General features: G+C 34.4%; 4 protein-coding genes across 9 annotated transcripts; 2 read left to right on the forward strand and 2 right to left on the reverse strand.

Moving 5' to 3' along the window:
• Positions 1-899: 899 nt before the first annotated feature.
• On the forward strand, positions 900-4,953 carry LOC105638343 (CRS1 / YhbY (CRM) domain-containing protein). The gene is made up of 9 exons (XM_020680642.3): positions 900-1,932; positions 2,176-2,656; positions 2,733-2,863; positions 3,104-3,454; positions 3,549-3,705; positions 3,783-4,075; positions 4,166-4,225; positions 4,326-4,418; positions 4,626-4,953. The coding sequence occupies exons 1-9, from the start codon at positions 940-942 to the stop codon at positions 4,689-4,691; spliced, it is 2,625 nt and encodes an 874-aa protein (XP_020536301.1). The 5' UTR covers positions 900-939; the 3' UTR covers positions 4,692-4,953.
• A 254-nt stretch (positions 4,954-5,207) lies between these two features.
• LOC105637890 (hypothetical protein) lies at positions 5,208-7,999 on the reverse strand. Of its 2 annotated transcripts, XM_012221555.4 has the most exons (8): positions 7,843-7,999; positions 7,635-7,713; positions 7,432-7,550; positions 7,253-7,335; positions 6,618-6,739; positions 6,125-6,289; positions 5,834-5,927; positions 5,208-5,598 (listed from the first exon to the last, which is right to left on the reverse strand). In XM_012221555.4, the coding sequence occupies exons 2-8, from the start codon at positions 7,657-7,659 to the stop codon at positions 5,397-5,399; spliced, it is 810 nt and encodes a 269-aa protein (XP_012076945.1). In that variant the 5' UTR covers positions 7,660-7,713; positions 7,843-7,999; the 3' UTR covers positions 5,208-5,396. The 2 variants fall into 2 exon arrangements, with proteins under 2 accessions (XP_012076945.1, XP_089580877.1); XM_089724751.1 differs by lacking the exon at positions 7,843-7,999 and having other exon boundaries at positions 7,635-7,836.
• Positions 8,000-8,221: 222 nt separating this feature from the next.
• LOC105637891 (uncharacterized) lies at positions 8,222-12,083 on the reverse strand. Of its 4 annotated transcripts, none has more exons than XM_012221556.4 (9): positions 11,941-12,083; positions 11,715-11,823; positions 11,504-11,582; positions 11,273-11,391; positions 11,092-11,174; positions 10,505-10,626; positions 10,022-10,186; positions 9,736-9,829; positions 8,222-8,810 (listed from the first exon to the last, which is right to left on the reverse strand). In XM_012221556.4, the coding sequence occupies exons 3-9, from the start codon at positions 11,526-11,528 to the stop codon at positions 8,609-8,611; spliced, it is 810 nt and encodes a 269-aa protein (XP_012076946.2). In that variant the 5' UTR covers positions 11,529-11,582; positions 11,715-11,823; positions 11,941-12,083; the 3' UTR covers positions 8,222-8,608. The 4 variants fall into 4 exon arrangements, with proteins under 4 accessions (XP_012076946.2, XP_012076947.2, XP_089580878.1 ...); XM_012221557.4 differs by having other exon boundaries at positions 11,715-11,828; positions 11,941-12,029; XM_089724752.1 differs by lacking the exon at positions 11,941-12,083 and having other exon boundaries at positions 11,715-11,856.
• A 2,333-nt stretch (positions 12,084-14,416) lies between these two features.
• Positions 14,417-17,649, forward strand: LOC105638345 (basic helix-loop-helix (bHLH) DNA-binding family protein). 2 transcript variants are annotated; one of them, XM_089725241.1, is made up of 9 exons: positions 14,417-14,609; positions 14,725-14,847; positions 14,945-15,050; positions 15,154-15,168; positions 15,281-15,340; positions 15,456-15,738; positions 15,802-16,220; positions 16,442-16,828; positions 17,480-17,649. In XM_089725241.1, exons 1-9 carry the CDS (start codon positions 14,491-14,493, stop codon positions 17,546-17,548), a joined length of 1,581 nt encoding a protein of 526 aa, XP_089581367.1. In that variant the 5' UTR covers positions 14,417-14,490; the 3' UTR covers positions 17,549-17,649. The 2 variants fall into 2 exon arrangements, with proteins under 2 accessions (XP_089581367.1, XP_089581366.1); XM_089725240.1 differs by having other exon boundaries at positions 15,456-16,220.
• The last annotated feature ends 2,009 nt before the right edge of the window (positions 17,650-19,658 follow it).

The raw sequence follows: 19,658 nt of genomic DNA on the forward strand, positions 1-19,658 counted from the left end.
CCATACATCATTTTGATCCGTCCTTCTCTTGAAAGAATATTAAAAAAGAACATCCAAGTTTGAAAAATTGATAACACCATGATGTTCAATAATGAGATTGACGAGAGAATAGGAAACAATAATGAATAAATTAGATTCATAACTTTGCGGCCAAGATGGGCCACGTAAGGAGTAGAGAATGTTGGCAACTTTATTTGCAGGTTGCAGGCAACCGGGAGACACCAAAAGTAAACAAGTAGCCGCCCTCCCTATATTCACTTCCTAGATTACTAGCTATGCCCTTTTTTATCATCAAAAGTTATAAACTACGTCTAGTTTTTCTACTAAAATATGTTAGTGATGGGATAACTGAAAACACCCTTTTCACCTTTCTTTTTTTTTTTTTGGTTCTCTTTGTGCTCTTGTGCCAAACATTGTCAATCATGTAAAGTAAAAGCTGTGTGGAGTGACATTTTTCTAAGTCCTTCATTTCTTTTAATATTGTTTTATGAGCTTTAGCTTTAGTAAAATGTTGCAAGCAAGTGAAGTTGGTAATAATGAATATATTGGGAGCCAGGTAAAAATTTAAGGGAAAAGATAGGCTGATTTGCTGCAGGTAACCTAGAAAGTTATGAAATTGCAAACTTGAATTTCTTTTGATAAGGTCATGCTCTTGCAAATGGTAAAAATTGTGAATTGAACTCCCATTAGAACCTAATTATAAAAAAAAGAAAATTGGGTCAATTAGTATGTTCACCTTGAAATGCCAAATTTGATTAAAGGTACATTGATACTATAAGATATGGGCTGGATCGTGGGCTTATCGTACGCCAATTTCTGTAGACATGGGCTAACATGTAAAGTGTTTGGGCCTGCTAGAGGTGTTACTCTTACTCATCGGCATACAAGCGATGTCTTGTGTAAAATCCTACAACAGTACTGTTATCGGTAGCCATTGCTATGGCGCTCTTCCTTCCCACTTCTAATTCGTGTGTATACCCTCTTTCCCTCCAAACTCAAAATCATTCTCCGTTTAAAACTTTCAAATTTGAAACTTATTGCCGTTCTGGTCGCTCAATTGAAGTTAGCGCTGCGAATACCACGAGAAAAAACAAGCCTAGCTTCTTTGAACAAATTCGTGATAAATGGTCTGTCAAAATTCCTTCAAGAAGGGAGAAATTTCCATGGGAAGAACTAAAACATCAGCAACAGCAAGAACAAGATGAAGAGGAAGAAATAGATACGCGGGAAAGTTCTGGAGTAGTTTTGTCCGAGGGAGAAACTGATGCCAGCCCATCAGTAAGTCGTGATCCAGTGAGTTATACTGTACCAAGTCGCTCAATTACAGCTCCTTCGATTCATCGAACACTACCCAAAAGAAACCATTTAAGCTCTCAGCCTAAAGATGGAGAAAATCTTGATGGGATTTTAGATGAAGTTAGGGAAGAGGATAATGTTTTACATGTTGTAGTTGATAATGTAGAAAGCTCAGGAAAGAAAGTCGATTATAATCACAAATTTGAGAGAAAAAAAGTAAAATTTAATGCTGTTTCAGTTGAATTAACAAGGGATAAGGTAATAGCAAGAGCTAAAGACTCCAACGATGTATTGTCTTCGAATAAGAAAGGAAATCTTCAGGTTTCTCAGCATGATAATAGTAGTTCAAATGGATTGCCATGGGAAAGGGAGAGAGAAGTGGAGTCTAGTGAAGGAGATTGGAGGAGGAACAGAATCAACACAGAGTTGGCAGAGAGAATGTTGCCTGAACATGAGCTGAAGAGGCTGAGGAATAATGCTTTGAGGATGTTTGAGAGGATTAAAGTGGGGGCTGCAGGCATTAACCAGGATTTGGTGGATGCAATTCATGAGAATTGGAGGCTGAGTGAGGTGGTGAAATTGAAGTTTGAATGGCCACTTTCATGTAACATGAAGAGAACACATGAGATATTGGAGGTGAGCATTTGTGCATTTGTTAAATTTAAATTGTTTCAGTGGCTACTTAAATATTAGAGCATGTCTATCACTTTGTTGCTTATAGAGACTTTGGTTATTTTGCTTGAACTTGATTGAGTTTCAGCATGTTAGCATTTCCTGAATGGAAATGAAGCGTGGTTTCCACGACTCTTACTCTTTATTGTGCATGTCCTGAACTTTTGGACTGGCACTTTGTGCTAATTGGCTATTTTCCTCTGTCAGAGTAGAACTGGAGGTTTGGTTATATGGAGATCAGGCAGTTCAGTGGTGTTGTACAGAGGAATGACCTACAACTTTCAATGTGTACAGTCATATTCCAAGCAAAATGAGGCTGGTAACGATATTTTTTCGCATCCTGAAAAAGTGACAAGTAATGCTACACATAACGTAGGAGTAATAGACTTCAATGGAACTACAGAATCATTTATGCCTGGTTATGCAAGGCATTTAAAGGATCTATCGCAAGAAGAACTTACAGATTTCAATGAACTAAATCAGTTGTTAGATGAGCTTGGTCCTAGGTTTAAAGACTGGTGTGGCAGGGAGCCATTGCCTGTTGATGCAGATTTGCTTCCTGCAGTGGATCCTGGATATAAAGCTCCATTCAGACTTCTCCCTTATGGGGTAAGACATTGTTTAACAAACAAGGAGATGACAGTTTTCCGCAGGCTTGCAAGACAAACACCTCCTCATTTTGCCCTAGGTATGATACAACTAATCTACTTCGTATTCACAAAATTGTGTTTTGTGTAAGATTTTGCATTCATTTATTTTTGTAGGAAGGAGCAGAGAACTGCAAGGTCTGGCAAAAGCTATGGTGAAGCTGTGGGAAAGAAGTGCTATTGCAAAGATAGCCATCAAACGTGGTGTGCAGAATACACGTAATGAGAGAATGGCAGAAGAACTCAAGGTGAGATACAACAAATAATATTGCTTCATGAATCCAGTGTACATCTTTTGGGATTTACAACGATTGATAATATAAAACTTTTAGTTAAACCAAGTATGAGGCAAATTTCTGTATTTTTGATTCATTTTCCTGCTTTGCATTTGAAATCAGTTAGATGTATCTCTTTTTCTTTTTGTTTAATAATCCTTCCATTAGTTTCTTTCTTTTCCAGATAATGTCAGTTGCAATTCTTGCTTACAGATGTTGACAGGAGGAACATTACTTTCTAGAAACAAAGAGTATATTGTATTTTACAGGGGAAATGACTTCTTGCCACCAGCTATAATGGAGACACTAAGAGAGAGGCGGAAACTAACATATCTTAAACAAGATGAAGAAGAGAAAGCCCGGAATATGGCCTCGGCTTTTGTTGATTCAAATTCCAAAACTATTAAAGGCCCATTGGTTGCTGGAACTCTTGCTGAAACTGTGGCGGCAACCTCTCACTGGAGGATTCAATCAGGCAGTAAAGATGTGGAGGAAATGCTGAGAAATGCTGCTTTAGCTAAAAGTGCTTCATTAGTCAAGCATCTTGAGAATAAACTAGCTCTTGTAAGTTGAAATACACTATATGAGTATCATCAATATTCTATGATATGAACTTCATATGCATTTATAATTTCTGTGTAACTTTAAATTGTCTTAGGCAAAAGGGAAACTCAAAAGGGCTGAGAAAGCTTTAACAAAAGTACAGGAAAATCTGGAACCTGCAGAGTTCCCAACTGATTTGGAAACCATAACTGATGAGGAAAGGGTCTTGTTTCGCAAGCTTGGTCTGAGCATGAAGCCCTACCTCCTCCTAGGTAAGACAACCTTTTTGATTATTGCATTTAATTTTTCTAAAGCTAAGAGCCAATCATGCTTGAGATTTCTGCTCCAGGGAGGAGGGGGGTTTACGATGGCACCATTGAAAACATGCACTTACACTGGAAATATCGTGAAGTTGTGAAGGTAATTGTGAAAGAAAAAAATTTTCGAAAAGTCAAGCACATTGCGATTTCTTTGGAGGCTGAGAGCAGTGGGGTATTAGTATCTGTAGATAGAACAACCAAGGGCTATGCGATTATTATTTATCGTGGAAAGAATTATCAACGTCCTCAGGTAATAAAACCCAAAAATTTATTGACAAAACGGCAGGCATTAGCCAGGTCAATCGAACTTCAGAGACGTGAGGTAATGTACCAATGTACTACATTTGATCTCCATGCTTTTCTTTGCAAAGTAAGGTATTGTGCTGCACCATCTAATTTATTCCTTTCCCAGGCGCTGAAGCATCACATCTCAGACTTACAAGAGAGAGTTGAGTTGCTGAAGTCTGAACTTGTATGATGCTGTTTTTATGAATAAAAATTGACGATATTCTGATTTAACAGAGAACTTGATTAAATTATTAATAAGTTTATAATTCTTTTATTAATTTCAGGAAGAAATGCAATCTGCTAAGAAGATTGATGTAGACAAAAAAGTATGCTCAATATTGGATGATGCTTCTGTTTCCGACACGGATGTTGAAGAGGTAAATGACTCCAAAATTATCAAGCTGAAGTTTTAAAACTTGTGTGCTAGAATTAATGTACTAAGTTGCCCTCTTAGCATCGTATATCTAATATCTCTGTTTCTGGACATTGATTTTTCTATACACTAAGTTGATAACCTTATTCATTCCATAAAGAAAGATTCTAGTGATTATCCATTAAATTTCAAATGCTCTTATTTGACTCAGGAAGGGGAAGAGGCTTTTCTTGAATTGTATGATAGCAGCAATGAGGATACTTCTGATTGCAACTAAAACATACCAAAAGGAAGGAAGACCAGCTTATGTCAGCTTAAGATTTTGTGCATGCTTTACTAGATGTTGGAAAAAATCAACAGTTCCACCACTCCAAACAATGGATGAGATTATGGCATGACTTCACACTGCAACCTCAGCTTCCCTGGTTTTATCAGAGTAAAGGGTCACCGGCATTATTCATGTTGTAAATGCAATCTGACTGGTCATTGTAAATAACACAATCCTGCAATGGTATTATTTGTTACTTCTTGTGATGGTATTTAGCTCATCTTCACGTGCTTTAATTTTTCATAACTGGAAGAATTAACTTGCATCTACATTGTACCGTTCGGTTCATACAATTTCACAAAGCATCATAAAATCGATACTTGAGACCAGTATCTACATTTTATCGTTCAGTTCATACTTTAATTACCAGTAACTATAAGGTAATTGTATAGTCAAGCTAATGAAGAATGAGTTGGGAATGTCAATTAGTACATGAGACACTGGCTTCCTGATTCCTTTTCGGGGTTGAAAAAAATTTTCATGCTGTATAATCTTACTGCATTACATGATGATTAAAAACACAATAAATGTTATCAATTACATCGGTAATCTTTTTATACATTTATCATTAAGTTTATGGAAAGGTTCCACCTCGAACAACAGGAAGTGAATGCCATCAGATTCTATGTTGCTATCATATCAACACAGAAGCACCTAGCTAGGGGTACCCTTGTCCTGCTGCAAGGTTTCCTTCATGAAGCTCAAAACAGCAGATGACAACTCAGCTTGGTGTGCTGTGTATGAATGATTAGCTCCTTCTATGATGTGTAATTTGTGATTTGGTATGATCTTTGCAAACTCAAACGCATCTTCCACAGGAATGACTTCGTCAGCCGATCCATGGACAGTGAAGACCCTGTATATGAAGATCGTGTGACGACAGCCACTTTCTAATTATAATGCAAATCAACATTTACAGGTCATGAATTCTGAAACATCGAAACATATTCTACCAAATTAGCTTTTCCTATCAACCTTATGAATAATACAACAACAACTGAATCTTAATCTCAAATTAGATGCGTAAGCTAAATTTGTAACATGTGGTAAACTTGATATAGTGAACACGCAAGAAGAATATTTCAGCTCACCTGCACTCTTTATCAATCAGAAGACAGGCTTTATGCATATCTGTATTCAGGCGATCCATCAAACTTTCCAGAGTCACACGATAATCAAAATTTCCTACAATAGGAAAATGTCAGACAAGTATCCATAAACATCATCTGTTAGAGCAAGAGAGAATATCTATTTGACTAAATTGGGTTGCACATATGAAATTGATGAATTTGCATACTTCACTTCTTTCCCGACCCCATCTCTCCCATTCCCATCCCTTCATTTTTGAATTCACATACATTTCAGCCAAGAAAATGAATTACCTGCTTTGTCCTTAACATCAATGAATCCATCTTTCTTTATTTTTTCCATGAAGTCCTTGCCAAACCGTTCCTCAATACCTTTTCTCAGATCATAACGGCCAGAAACATTGACAACTGCACTGATGTTATGATATTTCGAAGCATAAAGGAGCACCACATCGCCACCTGAATTTCTGTGGTTCAGTGATAACTTTCAAGCGGGAATTAAATGTCATGCGACTCAAAACTATCATAAAGGACCTTTCAAACAGAAAAAACATGCAAAAAAAAAAAAAAAAAATCAAAGATAGACTAGCTTAAGAACCAATTATTAAATTGTTTTACCATCAATTCCATAGGAACTAATATGGTTTTCCTCCTCCTGTTTGGAAATCATGCATAGAATTTTAAACTAGCCTCTAGCGAGAAACACAATTTGAAGTTCCATTGTTAATAAAAAATTCAAATTATGTTACATCTTCTGCATCTACTATAGGCATAGATTCATATACACCTTTACTATGGCCAAGAACCACACTAGCAACACGATCTTCCCTAGATAAGTGTTCGATTACAGCACGTAAATCATCAGCCTCTCTCCAATAGTTGCCATATGCAAATGAACCTTCACTTTCCCTGGAAAGAAGATAACCCAGCAAAAGATCAACATAAGGTCATATGAACAAGATTAACATAAATAACTTTATCCTTTTCCAAATTCAAATCTTAGGATGTGTATGTTGTATTTGTCTGTAATTCTAAGGCCAAGTTGTCTCTCCAAACAAAATTTTTACAAGAATTTAAAATTCAAATCTAAAGTCAAATATATTAGATGTAATTCATATGGTTTTAGACATGTGAAATCACAGAATTGAACCATAATATTAGGAAAAATTGCATGCTAACTGAAAATTCATCATCTTAATTTGAAGTTTGGATCATACTTGTCTCCAAGCCCTTGACAAAATCAATAATGTCACATGTTGAAGACGAAAATGACCAAATTGGCAACCGTATAATGTGCAATACGATGCCAACAGAGTCAATTGTTGTGCAAACCACAACAAGAATAGATAACAGGTTATCAGTACGTTATACAAATGTGACATAAATAATGAAAAATCCCATATCAGCGAACTTACAACCTACCCATTTCCAGCAAAGTCAAAACGGAAAGCACTGATTCCTTCATTTTCTAATGCAACAGCAAGGTTCACCATCGTTTGATCTTCCTGAAGATAGAATAAGAAAGCAAGCGCAGCGAGTAATATACTCATGGCAAGAGAATTTATTGTAGAGAGAAACTTAACATATAAAATTTGGCAAACCTTTGAGGAACGAAAGCCATGGCATAAGAATACGATCTCCTTAGATCCAGTATCATGTAGAATGCCCACAAGTTTTTCACCATATTTGTTCGGTATTATGAACTTCTGCTGCTTAACAACTAAATCAAGCAATACATAACTGCTATTAACAAAAACAACTAAACAGTTTTAAAAGAAGAAGGTAACTTATGTATTAGATTTACCTGAATTTTGGGCGGAGTACGACATCGGAAATTTTGTGGTGGCGGAGCTCCGACTGGGGGGAGATAGAACGAAGCGTACCTGGCGATAAGGAAATGTAGGTAATGCTGGGGCCTTTTTTGAAATTAACGAATTTGTAACCACTGAAATGAAATTACAAACTAGGGTCTCCATTTTTTTCCAAAAAACAAAAATGTCAGAAGTATGTACTTTTGTGACTTGTGATACGATTGGCTATTCAGCTTTTTGCAGATTAGTTGTGGCAGCGATAGTGGTGGTGCTCTTCTTCTCCGCCAGTGATGCCTCACTAGCTGAGCTGCTGGGCTCTTCCGAAAATTTGTAGTGTTTATTAGAAACAAAATTAAAGAACTTAAATACGAGATGATTTAAAATTGTGCAATCATAATATAAAACAAACGACATCCTCTTACTAGCTGACGACTGTAGCGTGCAGAAAACGACAACCATTGTATGATTTCATCATTGCTTTATACTTTATAATTTCTTTTTTTTTTTCCCTATTGTTTTCGTCTGTCTGCCAGTGCATATGTGAAGTAAATATAAAATAATTCCATATAACTAATTTACATATCTAAAATGACAACTTTTATTAGAAAGGTAAGTTGCACACTAACAAATGTCGTTTGATCACAGTCTGCTTCTTGGAATTAGATAAGCCGTGAAAGCACTATACCATAGACAAAACAAATATCCCAGAGTGATCATGAATTGGGTTTCAGTGCGTGGGTATACATTATCAGTGAGATCAACGGTCGCTATATAATCTTCACAATTTATAACATAACCTTTATTGCATTACATGATGACTCTTAGCATATGCTAAAACATTATAATGCTGCGTTGGGGAACTTTTTAAACATTTATCAGTAAATTTTATTGGAAGGCTCCACCTTGAACAACCAGACATGAACGCCACCAAATACTATGTTGCGATCATCTTAACACGCAGAAGCATCTAGTTAGGGGTACCCTTGTGCGGACGCAAGGTTTCCTTTACGAAGTTCAAAACAGCAGATGATAACTCAGCTTGATGTGCAGTGTATGGATGATCAGCTCCTTCTATGATGTGTAATTTGTGATTTGGTATGATCTTCGCAAACTCAAACGCATCTTCTACAGGAATGACTTTGTCGGCGGATCCATGGACAGTGAGGACCCTGTTTATGGAGAAGTAGTTGAGTCAATGGCATGACCAAAGTGTTCTCTATCAAGGAATGCATTTTACAGGTTGATGCATGAACTAGTAAGGTTAAATAGATTAAAGAGAGAAGTAGCTATAAGAATTTAAGGATTGTCGAAATTTATATCTTAGATGAGAAATTGACACTACCATGAAGCAAAACATGTAACATTAAAAATGAAATGTTTTCCCATAGCAAAAGCCAATTACAACGAAGTGAAGATGGCAGGAAAAACATAATCTTGCACAGAAATGTTGTTCTTAAATCAAATGATGAAATGAACAAATTCATTCATTTCAAGTAGCATATTTACAACTGGAGAAATTTTTCATTATTTTCTTATCGCAAATCTTAATGTATCTATACCATCATTTTCCAGATTCGGGACATGACATTCACAGGCAATAAGCAGTAGTAGTACCACTAGCTGACAAGGACATACGGCCCCTCATTATCATACGGTCAGTATTGAAACTAAGTGGATCCACCAGCCTAACCCTACCCCACGGCAAGCCACGCCCGCAAAAAGAAAAGGCAGAAAGAAAATAGTGAATTCATTTTAAGTCAATAGAATATTTCTCTCCTCTTACTTTGGAACCTTAAGATCATCAAGAATTCGAGTGTGTTGTGTTTCATTCACATCACATGCCAAAAAAGAAAGTTCTAATCTTTCAGTAGATAACTAAATAGTAAATACAAAGACCATGTGATATCAAGCACTTCCTCATTATCTTGCAAATCAACATTTAAGGTCACAAGTTATGAGACATGAAAACATATTCTACCAAATTAGCTTTTTCTATCAACCTTGTGAATTTAGGATTAAAGTTGTACTATGTAGTAAACTCGATCCAGTAAAAATGCAAGAACAGCATACATGAATCTTAGTATTTCAGCTCACCAGCACTTTTTGTCAATCAGAAGACAGGCTTTATGCATATCTGTATTCAGGCGATCCATCATACTTTCCAGAGTCACACGATAACTAAAACTTCCTACAGTAGGAAAACGTCAGATAAGTATCCATAACCATTTTGTGGCAGAGCAAGATAGCATATTTATGTGACTAATCGGTCTGCACATACAGGATGAATTGGCATGCTTCACTTCTTTCCTATCCCATCTCTCCCATTCCCCATCACTTCATTTTTGAATGCATATACATTTCAGACCAGAAAATGAATTACCAGTTTTGTCCTTAACATCGATGAATCCATCTTGCTTGATCTTTTCCATAAAGTCCTTCCCAAATCGTTCCTCAATACCTTTACTCAGATCATAACGGCCAGAAATATTAACAACTGCACTGATATCGTGATATTTTGAAGCATACAAGAGCACCACATTGCCACCTGTATTTACGCGGTTCAGTAATAACTTTCAAGGGGAAAATAAATGACATGCAATTAAAACTACCAAAGCAGACCTTCAAACTGAACAAACATGCAAAAATACAAAACAAGATGGACTAGCCTAATGACTAGAACCAACTACTAAATTGTTTTACCATCAATTCCAAAGGGAATAACACCACCAACCCCCGGTTTAGAAACAGTGCATAGAACTTTAAACTAGCCTCTTAAAAACACCATTTGAAGTTCCATTGTTAATTAAAAATTAGAATTATGTTACATCTTCTGCATCTACTGCAACCGTAGATATATATACACCTTTACTATGGCCAAGAACCACACTTGTGACACGATCTGCTCCAGAGAAGTGTTCGATTACAGCACGTAAATCATCAGCCTCTCTCCAATAGTTGCCATATGCAAATGAACCTTCACTTTCCCTGGAAAGAAAATAACCTTAAAAAAGATCAACATATGCTCATATGAACAAGACTAACATGTACATTACATTTGTCTGTTCTGAGGCCAGGTTGTCTCTTCAGACAAAATTTTCATAAAGATTTAAATTTCAAATCAGAGTCGTATGGTATTGCAATGTGATTCATATGGTTTTAGACATGTGAGATCACAGCATTGAAGCATAATATTAGTGAAAATTGCAAGTTAACTGAAAATTCATCATCTTGCGAGTTTGGATCACATATGTCTCCAAGTTCTTGACAAAATCAATAATGTCACATGTTGAAGATGAAATTACCAAATTTGCAACCGTATAATGCGCAATAAGATGCCAACAGAGTATTGTTGTGGAAACCAACAAGAATGGATAAAGGGATATCAATACAATATATAAATGTGACATACAAAAATGAAAATCAATATATATCAGCCAACTGACAACGTACCCATTTCCAGCAAAGTCAAAACGGAAAGCACTGATTCCTTCATTTTCTAACTCAATAGCAAGGTTCACCATCGTCTCATTTTCCTGGAGATAGAATACGATAGCAAGCGCCGCCAGTAAATTACTTATGCCATGAGTGCTCTTTTTAACAAAGAAACTTAAAATGTACAAGAGTAGCAAACCTTTGTGCAACGAAAGCCGTGGCATAAGACCACAATCTCCTTAGATCCAGTATCATGTAATATGCCCACAAGTTTTTCACCATATTTGTTTGGTATGATGAATTTTTGCTGCTTAACAACTAAAAACCAAGCAATACACATGCCATATTAAACAAAAACAATTAAACTGTTTTAAAGAATAAGATGAATATTTTCAAAAAAAAAAAAAGAATAAGATGATTAATAGATTACGTAAATTTTGGGCGGAGTTCAACATAGTAAATTTTATAGCTGCGGAGCTGCGATTGCGGTGAGAGACGATGATGTGTACCTGGCGATGAGGAAATGTAGATGATGATCGGGCCTTTTTTGAAATTAAAGAATTCGTAACCATTAAATTAAAATTACAAACAAGGGTTTCCATTTTTTTTCCAAAAAAAAAAAAAATGTTAAAACTATATACTTATGTTGAGTGGTGATGGGATTGGCTACAGCGTTTCGCAGTTTGGTTGTGGAGGCGACTGTGGTGCTCTTCTTCTCCGCCAGTGAGGCCCCACTAGCTGATCTGCTGCCTGCTCTTCCAATAATTTGTAATGTTTATGAAAATTAAAATTAAAGATAATTACGAGATTATTAGAATTGAGCATCATAAATTCATAATGTAAAACAAATGACATAATTCCTCTTACTAGCTGACGACTCATAGCGTACAGAAAACGACAATCATCATATAATTCCATAATTGCAGATATTGATGAACTTGGTTTATAAGCCATTTGATGAAAGAATGTAGGTTTGTTAATTATTATGTTCGTTTTCTAGTTTCAGTGTTTAATACTCATGTTTTTTCTCTTATTCCCAGGTTTTTGAGGGAGAAGTTATATATTACTTCTGCGACTTGTCGTTTTAATCCACCATCTCCTATTAGCTCCAAATTGAAATTGCAATTCAAATTCAAATTAGGAGACAAGGTGCGAAAAATATTTGAATTCAATTATATGAAGTGTGAACAATTTGAATATTATATTTCACGGACCACAAAGTGAATTTTTCAATATTATTATTAAAATTACTCAATAGAAACGTCTTTTTCAATTCATTTAAATGTAAAAATAGTACAAAACAATAAAAGGGTTTGCCTAATATATTTATTTGCAAATGGAAATGGTCCCATAGCCCATGTACATGTTGATAGTGCCTTTACACTATAAATTAAAGTGAGCAAATTGATCTTTCAAATGTTGGAAATTGATTCTCTATACAAATCAATAATGGAAATGGAAAACTTGACTTCAAAGAATTCTTTCACATGTTATGAGAAGTAGTGTGTACATGGCACAGTCAACTTTCTAATATTTCATATTTTATTTACAATTTCACACTATCTATTTAAAAAACAACATATCTCTGCTTTATACAATTCTATTCTCTTCATTTAATTAGTGTTGAATGTCATATATAATTTTAATTATCAATAGATATTTCACCTTCGAGTCTTTCTATTTGATTGGATTGCGACTTAAATAATATAGCTTATAGTTATTTTTTAAGCTTTTAACTCTCCTTTTATAAGATAATAATGTATAAATATTTATACCATAAATTCAAATATGTGAGACTTATAGATTAAAATTTATTGCATTAGTTCCTTAAGAATTTTTGTACTCACGTTCATTAATTTCAAGCGACATATCATATTAATATATTAGAGCTAATGAATTATTGTCCTAGCGTTCTAATTAAGCATATCATATCGCTCAAGTTAAGTAAATAAATTATTTTTATTATAAAATATAATTAATTAATTAATTAGATTAAACCATAATTTTATATAGTAGTGTATATAAAGTGGAGAGAAACCAACGGCTAACGAGAAATAAGAAAGTCAGAAAACAAAGGAACAAAGTTATTAATTATTAATCAAAGAAATCAACGAAAAAAGAGGAAAGGTACACTCTGCCTTCCTCTCTTGACTATTTTCAAACCCTCGCTAGCGTGGACTTTGACCGTTACTTTTCAAGTTCTTCTTTCTCTTTCCCTATCTCTCTGGCTGAGCTGGCTAACCACCACTACTACTACTTTTCAAGAAGCAGTTCTCGCCCATAAGATCATTCTTCTCCGTCGCTGCCGCTACACTACACTTGTGGCTCCTCTCTATTATTCCCTTCTTCACGGGGGTGTCCATCGGTTTTGGAACCGACGGTTTCGATTCTAAAAAATTTAAAATTGGAATTGAATTGAAAATTATCGATTTCGGTTATGATTTGAAATTAAACAGTTATGGTTCTGATTTCAGTTCTTTAACAGTTCGAAATCGACGGTTCCGGCCGGTTTTCCGATTGATTTTTCGGTGAATCGTATAATGATAATATCAAACGTTAGGAAACGTTTTTTTTTTTTTTGAAAATTTAAAATTTAAATATTTATAAAATAATTTTTAGAAAAAATTAATAAAAAGACTTAACTTAATTTATTTGTTTAAAAAAAAGACTTGATTTTTTTTTTTTTAGAAAAAGGCTTAAATTTAATTTTTTTTTTAGAAAAAGGCTTGAATTTAATTTATTTTTTTAAATGAAAAGAGGTACTTATAGTAAATTCAAAATATCAACTTTACATAAATACTCTTAAAATTAGTTGTTATATAGTTGTTAGAAGGGTTAATTTGGAAATTTCACAAAAATATTTGAAAAAATAAAAAATAATTGTTGGAACTGAGTGGAACCATCGGTTCTAACCAGTTGAAAAAACCGTCAGTCGGTTCTTGAAACCTTCAGTTCACGGTTCCTCAAAGTTTAGAACCAGAACCCAACCGCAGACTCCTGGTTCCAATTTTAGTTCGGACCGATTCTGATTCCTCACAGTTCTGATTTCAGTTCCCTCCGGATCTAAACCCACAGTTACCGTTCCAAAAATCCTAATATGGCGACCCCTACTTCTATTACTTTTCAACTTCTCATCTTTCTCTCTCTGTCCGCAAGCCAGCAAGCTTCTTTACCTTCTTCTGATGATCCTCCTTCAAAGAACTGTAGCCAGACCTATATATTATACATGTAGTAGCTATCTATCTTGCTGTATATTAAGACCTATAATTGTCTTATAATGAATAGTCATCCATCTATGGAGATCAAAGATAGAGATGATATAATCAAATGACATAAATCAGATAAAAGTATCCGATCGAATTTATGGAAGGATCTCTCATGCTATACTAATCAAATATTCCATTCTCGCTACTTCACATGGACTCCGTCTTTTCGGTCATCAGCGAAGAGGACCGTGCTAGCCATCTCCGATCATTAATGGAAGCTTTTGGTTGCAATTACATTTGCCTTTGGTTGTTTTTGCCTCAACCAACCCAGTATGTTTTTAGTTTTTAATTGCTACTTACATATATATATATATATATATATATAAGTAAGAAATTTTAACTGGATGCTTAATTATTTTTTGGTTCTTAATTAATTTTTTAGCAGCTGCTTATACTGCTTGGACGGGTATTACTATGAAGATAACAACCAAGCTAGTTCTTCTTCAGGCAGCTTAGCTCGGAGGCTTTTTGATGAATATCGGCAAGAAGTGTTCTTCATTGTAAATGAGTATGATATACACATAAACATATTATATGTGCTACTCTAATCATTTCATAGTCATTGAAATGGCTTCTAATTCGTTTGCTCTCTCTACATATATCAGCCGTGTTCCTGGAATTGCTTTCGTTAATAACCAACCCTATATAGACCTTAACGAATCGGAACTTGGAAGAATGGCGTCTGTTGCTGTGCAGCGCCAGTTTTATCAGGTAATAATCTATGATATACATCCCCTTAACTATATTAAATCAAATTAATCAGATTCTTCAATATACCTGACCTAGTTTTCACTACTGTCTTTAATTATTGCAGGAAGCAAGGATTAAGGTTTGTTGATTACTTTGCTTGCTGTCACTGGATGTAATGATCTCTAATATACATGATTTGTATATGAGAATTTGACAATATTTCATAATCTGTTTCTGTTTGGTAATTACAGAATGCAGTGTTCATGGGATGCAGGAGTGGGGAAATTGAAATGGGCTGGTCTAATGTGCAGGTAAGAGACCTATTCAGCATTTTTTGACACCCTGCTAATTAATTTAAATCTATTTCAAGATTAATTAAGAAAGAAGAAGAATTGTTAACATTCAATGATTGATTTCTTTTTTCAGATGAACATGGAAAATACAATGAGGAATTGGTTTTCAGAGGACATTCCTCAGCGATCTCCATTAACAGAATTTTCTCAACCGATTGATCCAAGTCGACTATCATCTTCTTCTTCCTCATTAAGATCACTATCCAAGGATAGCCCAAAAAGGTCTCCTTTTTTATTCAATATTCCGACAACATCCCACATATCAGAAACCCCTCAAGATCCCACCCTGCAACCAATGCCAACCACATCAACTGCAATCCAACAACAAGTAGTCTTGCAATCTTTGCACCCAATACAAGCCACAACTGCTATCCCAGTTCAATATTCCTTGCAGTCTTTGCAAGCAATACCGAGCGCAACTAGTGCTACTCTACACCAAGTTATGCACGCGTTTGCGTTGGCAAGAAACATTCAATTTCCAACACAAGAAAGTGAAGATTCCGCCATGACAAAAGCCATTCTCGCAGTTCTAACTTCTCCTTCCATCTCTTCTTTTACACTTAACTTACGGCAAAGAGCTACTGCTTTCAAGAAGTATGTATCTCTCACCACCACAACAACAGCAACAAGACTGACAGGTTTACGTAGACAAAGTATGCTTAAAAGAGCATTCACTTATTACAGAAACTTAAATATAGAGAGACGTGAACATATGCAAGCAAGCCGCCCCACTAGCACTCAGATACACCACAAGATATCGGAACGTAGAAGGCGCGAAAAGATTAATGAAAGTTTTGAAGCATTGAGAAAACTTCTTCCTCCAGAACCCAAGGACAAGGTATATATCTAATATTTAACATGCGAATTCATTTATACGTATACATCTTTGGTCAATTTGGCTCCAAACTAGGGTTTAAATTCAATTTCAATCTCAATCTCATATATATATATATATATATATATATATATATATATATATATGGGTGATTATATAGAAATTTAATGATACAATGCATGAATACGTTTGAATTATGAATTAAGTTTTGACTTTGAATATAGAAAGACAAAGCATCAGTGCTTAATCGAACAAGTGAGTACTTAACGTCCTTGAAAGTTCAAGTCGCGGAGCTTATCCAGAGAAACCAGAAGTTAGAGGCACAGGTGCTAGTACCTGTTAGAGAAGGTACAGAAGAAGTGAGCGAGTCATCAAATGAAAGAGTTGAAGTTCGAGTTGCACGTGTTTCTGAAACAACATCAGAAGAAGAAAGAACTATAGACTTGCAAATTTTTGTAAGAGGAGATAGTGCTAATCTTTCAAATATAGTGATTCGGATTCTCGAATTCTTGAAACAACATCGAAATGTGAATTTGATGTCCGTGGAAGCTACCGCACGCACAACAGAGTCAAGATCACTGAATCGTGTAATCTTGAGACTGAGAATTGAGGTATGTGCACTAATTATGAACAATTTATATATATATATTTATTGGACCACACAATAATCAATTCCTTAAACAACAACAACAACAACAACATCAGTATTATATCTCTTACAAAGTTTTTTCCTTTAGTTTAAAAAAAAAAAATTTCTACTCGCAATATAGTTTAATTTCCAAGTAATAATATTGGGTATATGTTATCGTTAGTTGCTACTCTTTTTTTTTTTTTTTTAAACATTATCGTTAGCTACTTTATTAACAGTATTGGAATGCATGCTTTTTGAATTGAATTAAAAAGACTTAGTTTAAACTAGCAAAATTTGTTTCAATGGTTCTTAATCATCTCTAAAACAACTGAGAGAGAGATGTTCAAAGGGTACGTATATTTGATGGTTTCCGTCCATTTTGTCTTAGTTTTTGTCCTATAACTTCAACTGCAAGGATTCTCTTTTTCTAATTGGCCACTGCATGTTGGGTAGGGTTATTTTAAAGAATTGATTTGGGTATTAGGCAATTCCCTTTTATTAAAGAATAATAAAAAATTTAGAAAATAATAATAATAAACGGAGGATCGATATTAAAGTGATATATCCAAAAAAATAAAACTCAAAATATTCATAAACATTAGATTTATGGTTCTAATTTGTTGATTTGTAGGGGAACGGATGGGACGAGTCTGCCTTCCAGGAAGCAGTGAGAAGCGTGGTTGCTGACCTGGCCCATTGACACGTTCGCACCAATTGATAATCTCCTACTACTGATTGGAAAATTTCAATGAATTTAAAAAAAAAAAGAAATTACTTATTAATTCCTCTTTTATTTAATTATATCCAGTTTAATTACTTTTACTAACAAGATTAATTAGGTTTTCTTTTCTTTTTTTTTTTTTTTTTACTTTTCTTCTATTATTTCAGGCTAAACAACATAATGCAATGTATGGATCCTTTTTGGAGGCCATTCACAGCTAAGGAAGGCCAATTTTGAGATGCATTGTTGTTTTTTTTTTTTTTTTTTTTTTTTTGAAGAAGGCATTATTAACTTATTGATAGCTGTATTCATGTAATGAATAAATTATTAGATTATTAACTTGCTAAGTAAATATTTATTTTTAATGAGAATTAACAGATTTGAATTTGTCATGGGATTATTATTATTTTTTGAAATATGCAACTTTTCTCTTACTTATTCAATGTACGGTTTTTGTTCTAGAAAATTTTATGTTGTCAAAAATTTCTAACATTAATATCCTTTCGTACATGAATGAATCAAATGAGTGTCGCCCAATCACGGTCTCATTAACGTCCTTTGAAAAAAAAAATAGCCTTTTCAAGGGTAAAGGTCACCAATCAAACCAACCCCACGTAGCTTTCAAAGTGGTTTATTTTTATGCACAAAACTCAATTACCTAAATATTGAATATGGGATGTTACAATCTGTGGATTATTTTTTAGAATTTAGACCCACCAAGAATATTATTAGATGAAAACGAAGACTTATAAAGGAATGGGTATTTATTTTTTCTACATAGAACATGAGACGACGGTTTTGACTGGCAGGACATAATCTGTACAATCTTATTATTATTACAAAAGAATCTTAAAAAAATGTTTATGTATTTCATTTTTTTAGAAATGTCTTTCTTCTCTATCTAACCTATTTCCACTAAACCAATCAGCTCCACCCATTAGTGATGATAAAAAATTATTACATAAGAAATTTCTAGGTCCTTTTATAATCAATCAATGGGATTAATTTCATTATACACAAGCGATGGAAGTCCTAATACCGTCTAGTTAATAAATTATTCTTCTTTTAGCGAATGAAAAGAAAAGAGAAATATATAAAAGAAATATAAATAGAAGGATTTTTTTTTTTTCAAATGCAGTTTTGTATGAAGTCCAAACCAATTACATATCTAACAGGGCAAAGGTTGTTGTAATGAAATGAGTGAAGGTCATTTTACTTTTAGTAGTCCAAACCATTCAAACATTTTTCCATTGAGTTGAATATTAAACATGAAAGGATCTAGAGATTATTGAATTATAATTAACTATAGCACATCCATAATTGCTACTCAAGGGACAATTAGCTATAAGGTCTTGTCTTTTCCGATGACTAAAAATAAAAGTTCAATCAGGAATTTGAAGAATTGTCAATTTTTTGGCCGAAATATTTGAATCTTATCATTCTTTTCCTTTTTTTTTTTTTATATCCGAAAAAGAATTGGAGTCGGTGTGCGGTTTTCACCCTGATTTTAAAATTAGGTTGTGACAATTCAATTCAGTTTTTTTTATATATGAAAAATTCAATATTATGGTAACACGAAAAATCATAAATCATATACAGAAAAAAGAGTAACATATATAACAAAAAGACAACAAAGAGTTACTCTGAAAGTTTTTGAGGAAAAATTACAATATGATCCTTCAATCGATGAAAAATGAGATGATGTAGTTCTTGAAATGAGTGGTGATTTATTTTTACCATATATGCAGGGGATATTCAAGAAGGAAAGAGATATATGGTTCTATCTTTGCTCCAATAAATTGTCTAGACAACTGTAATGCGCAAATCTTGGGACACTGGTGCATTCGACACAATATTAAATGTATGGTTATGTTTAGACTAAGGGAATAACAACTTTCCATGGCATGAGAGGTTCACTATTAGCCATATGTTTAACGTCTAGTGGCACAACTATCCACATATCCATGGTGAGTGGGAACAGCTCAATGTCATCCCGATTACTTAACCAAGCCAATTTGCCGCATGGCGAATAGGGGACATGCATGAGGCTCCTATCTTTCAAGGAATTACTGATGTATTTCACCAAAGA

The sequence above is a fragment of the Jatropha curcas genome, chromosome 8, assembly GCF_041381405.1.
Source record: "Jatropha curcas cultivar XTBG-Jc1 chromosome 8, XTBG_Jcur_1.0, whole genome shotgun sequence".
NCBI lineage: Eukaryota > Viridiplantae > Streptophyta > Magnoliopsida > Malpighiales > Euphorbiaceae > Jatropha > Jatropha curcas.

What these genes read in the sequence shown, in the direction of transcription:
- LOC105638343 (XM_020680642.3), top strand. Translation starts at nt 940, where the DNA reads ATGGCGCTCTTCCTTCCCACTTCTAATTCGTGTGTATACCCTCTTTCC. An exon ending in GAACACATGAGATATTGGAG is followed by an intron (nt 1,933 to 2,175) that starts GTGAGCATTTGT and finishes TTCCTCTGTCAG; the next exon opens with AGTAGAACTGGAGGTTTGGT. An exon ending in ACCTCCTCATTTTGCCCTAG is followed by an intron (nt 2,657 to 2,732) that starts GTATGATACAAC and finishes TTATTTTTGTAG; the next exon opens with GAAGGAGCAGAGAACTGCAA.
- LOC105637890 (XM_089724751.1), bottom strand. Translation starts at nt 7,806, where the DNA reads ATGGAGACCCTAGTTTGTAATTTCATTTCAGTGGTTACAAATTCGTTA. An exon ending in ATGGCTTTCGTTCCTCAAAG is followed by an intron (nt 7,336 to 7,431) that starts GTTTGCCAAATT and finishes TTCTATCTTCAG; the next exon opens with GAAGATCAAACGATGGTGAA. An exon ending in GGTTCTTGGCCATAGTAAAG is followed by an intron (nt 6,290 to 6,617) that starts GTGTATATGAAT and finishes ACAGAAATTCAG; the next exon opens with GTGGCGATGTGGTGCTCCTT.
- LOC105637891 (XM_020680644.3), bottom strand. Translation starts at nt 11,675, where the DNA reads ATGGAAACCCTTGTTTGTAATTTTAATTTAATGGTTACGAATTCTTTA. An exon ending in GAACTCCGCCCAAAATTTAC is followed by an intron (nt 11,392 to 11,503) that starts GTAATCTATTAA and finishes CTTGGTTTTTAG; the next exon opens with TTGTTAAGCAGCAAAAATTC. An exon ending in GGTTCTTGGCCATAGTAAAG is followed by an intron (nt 10,187 to 10,504) that starts GTGTATATATAT and finishes GCGTAAATACAG; the next exon opens with GTGGCAATGTGGTGCTCTTG.
- LOC105638345 (XM_089725240.1), top strand. Translation starts at nt 14,491, where the DNA reads ATGGACTCCGTCTTTTCGGTCATCAGCGAAGAGGACCGTGCTAGCCAT. An exon ending in CTCCAGAACCCAAGGACAAG is followed by an intron (nt 16,221 to 16,441) that starts GTATATATCTAA and finishes CTTTGAATATAG; the next exon opens with AAAGACAAAGCATCAGTGCT. An exon ending in TCTTGAGACTGAGAATTGAG is followed by an intron (nt 16,829 to 17,479) that starts GTATGTGCACTA and finishes GTTGATTTGTAG; the next exon opens with GGGAACGGATGGGACGAGTC.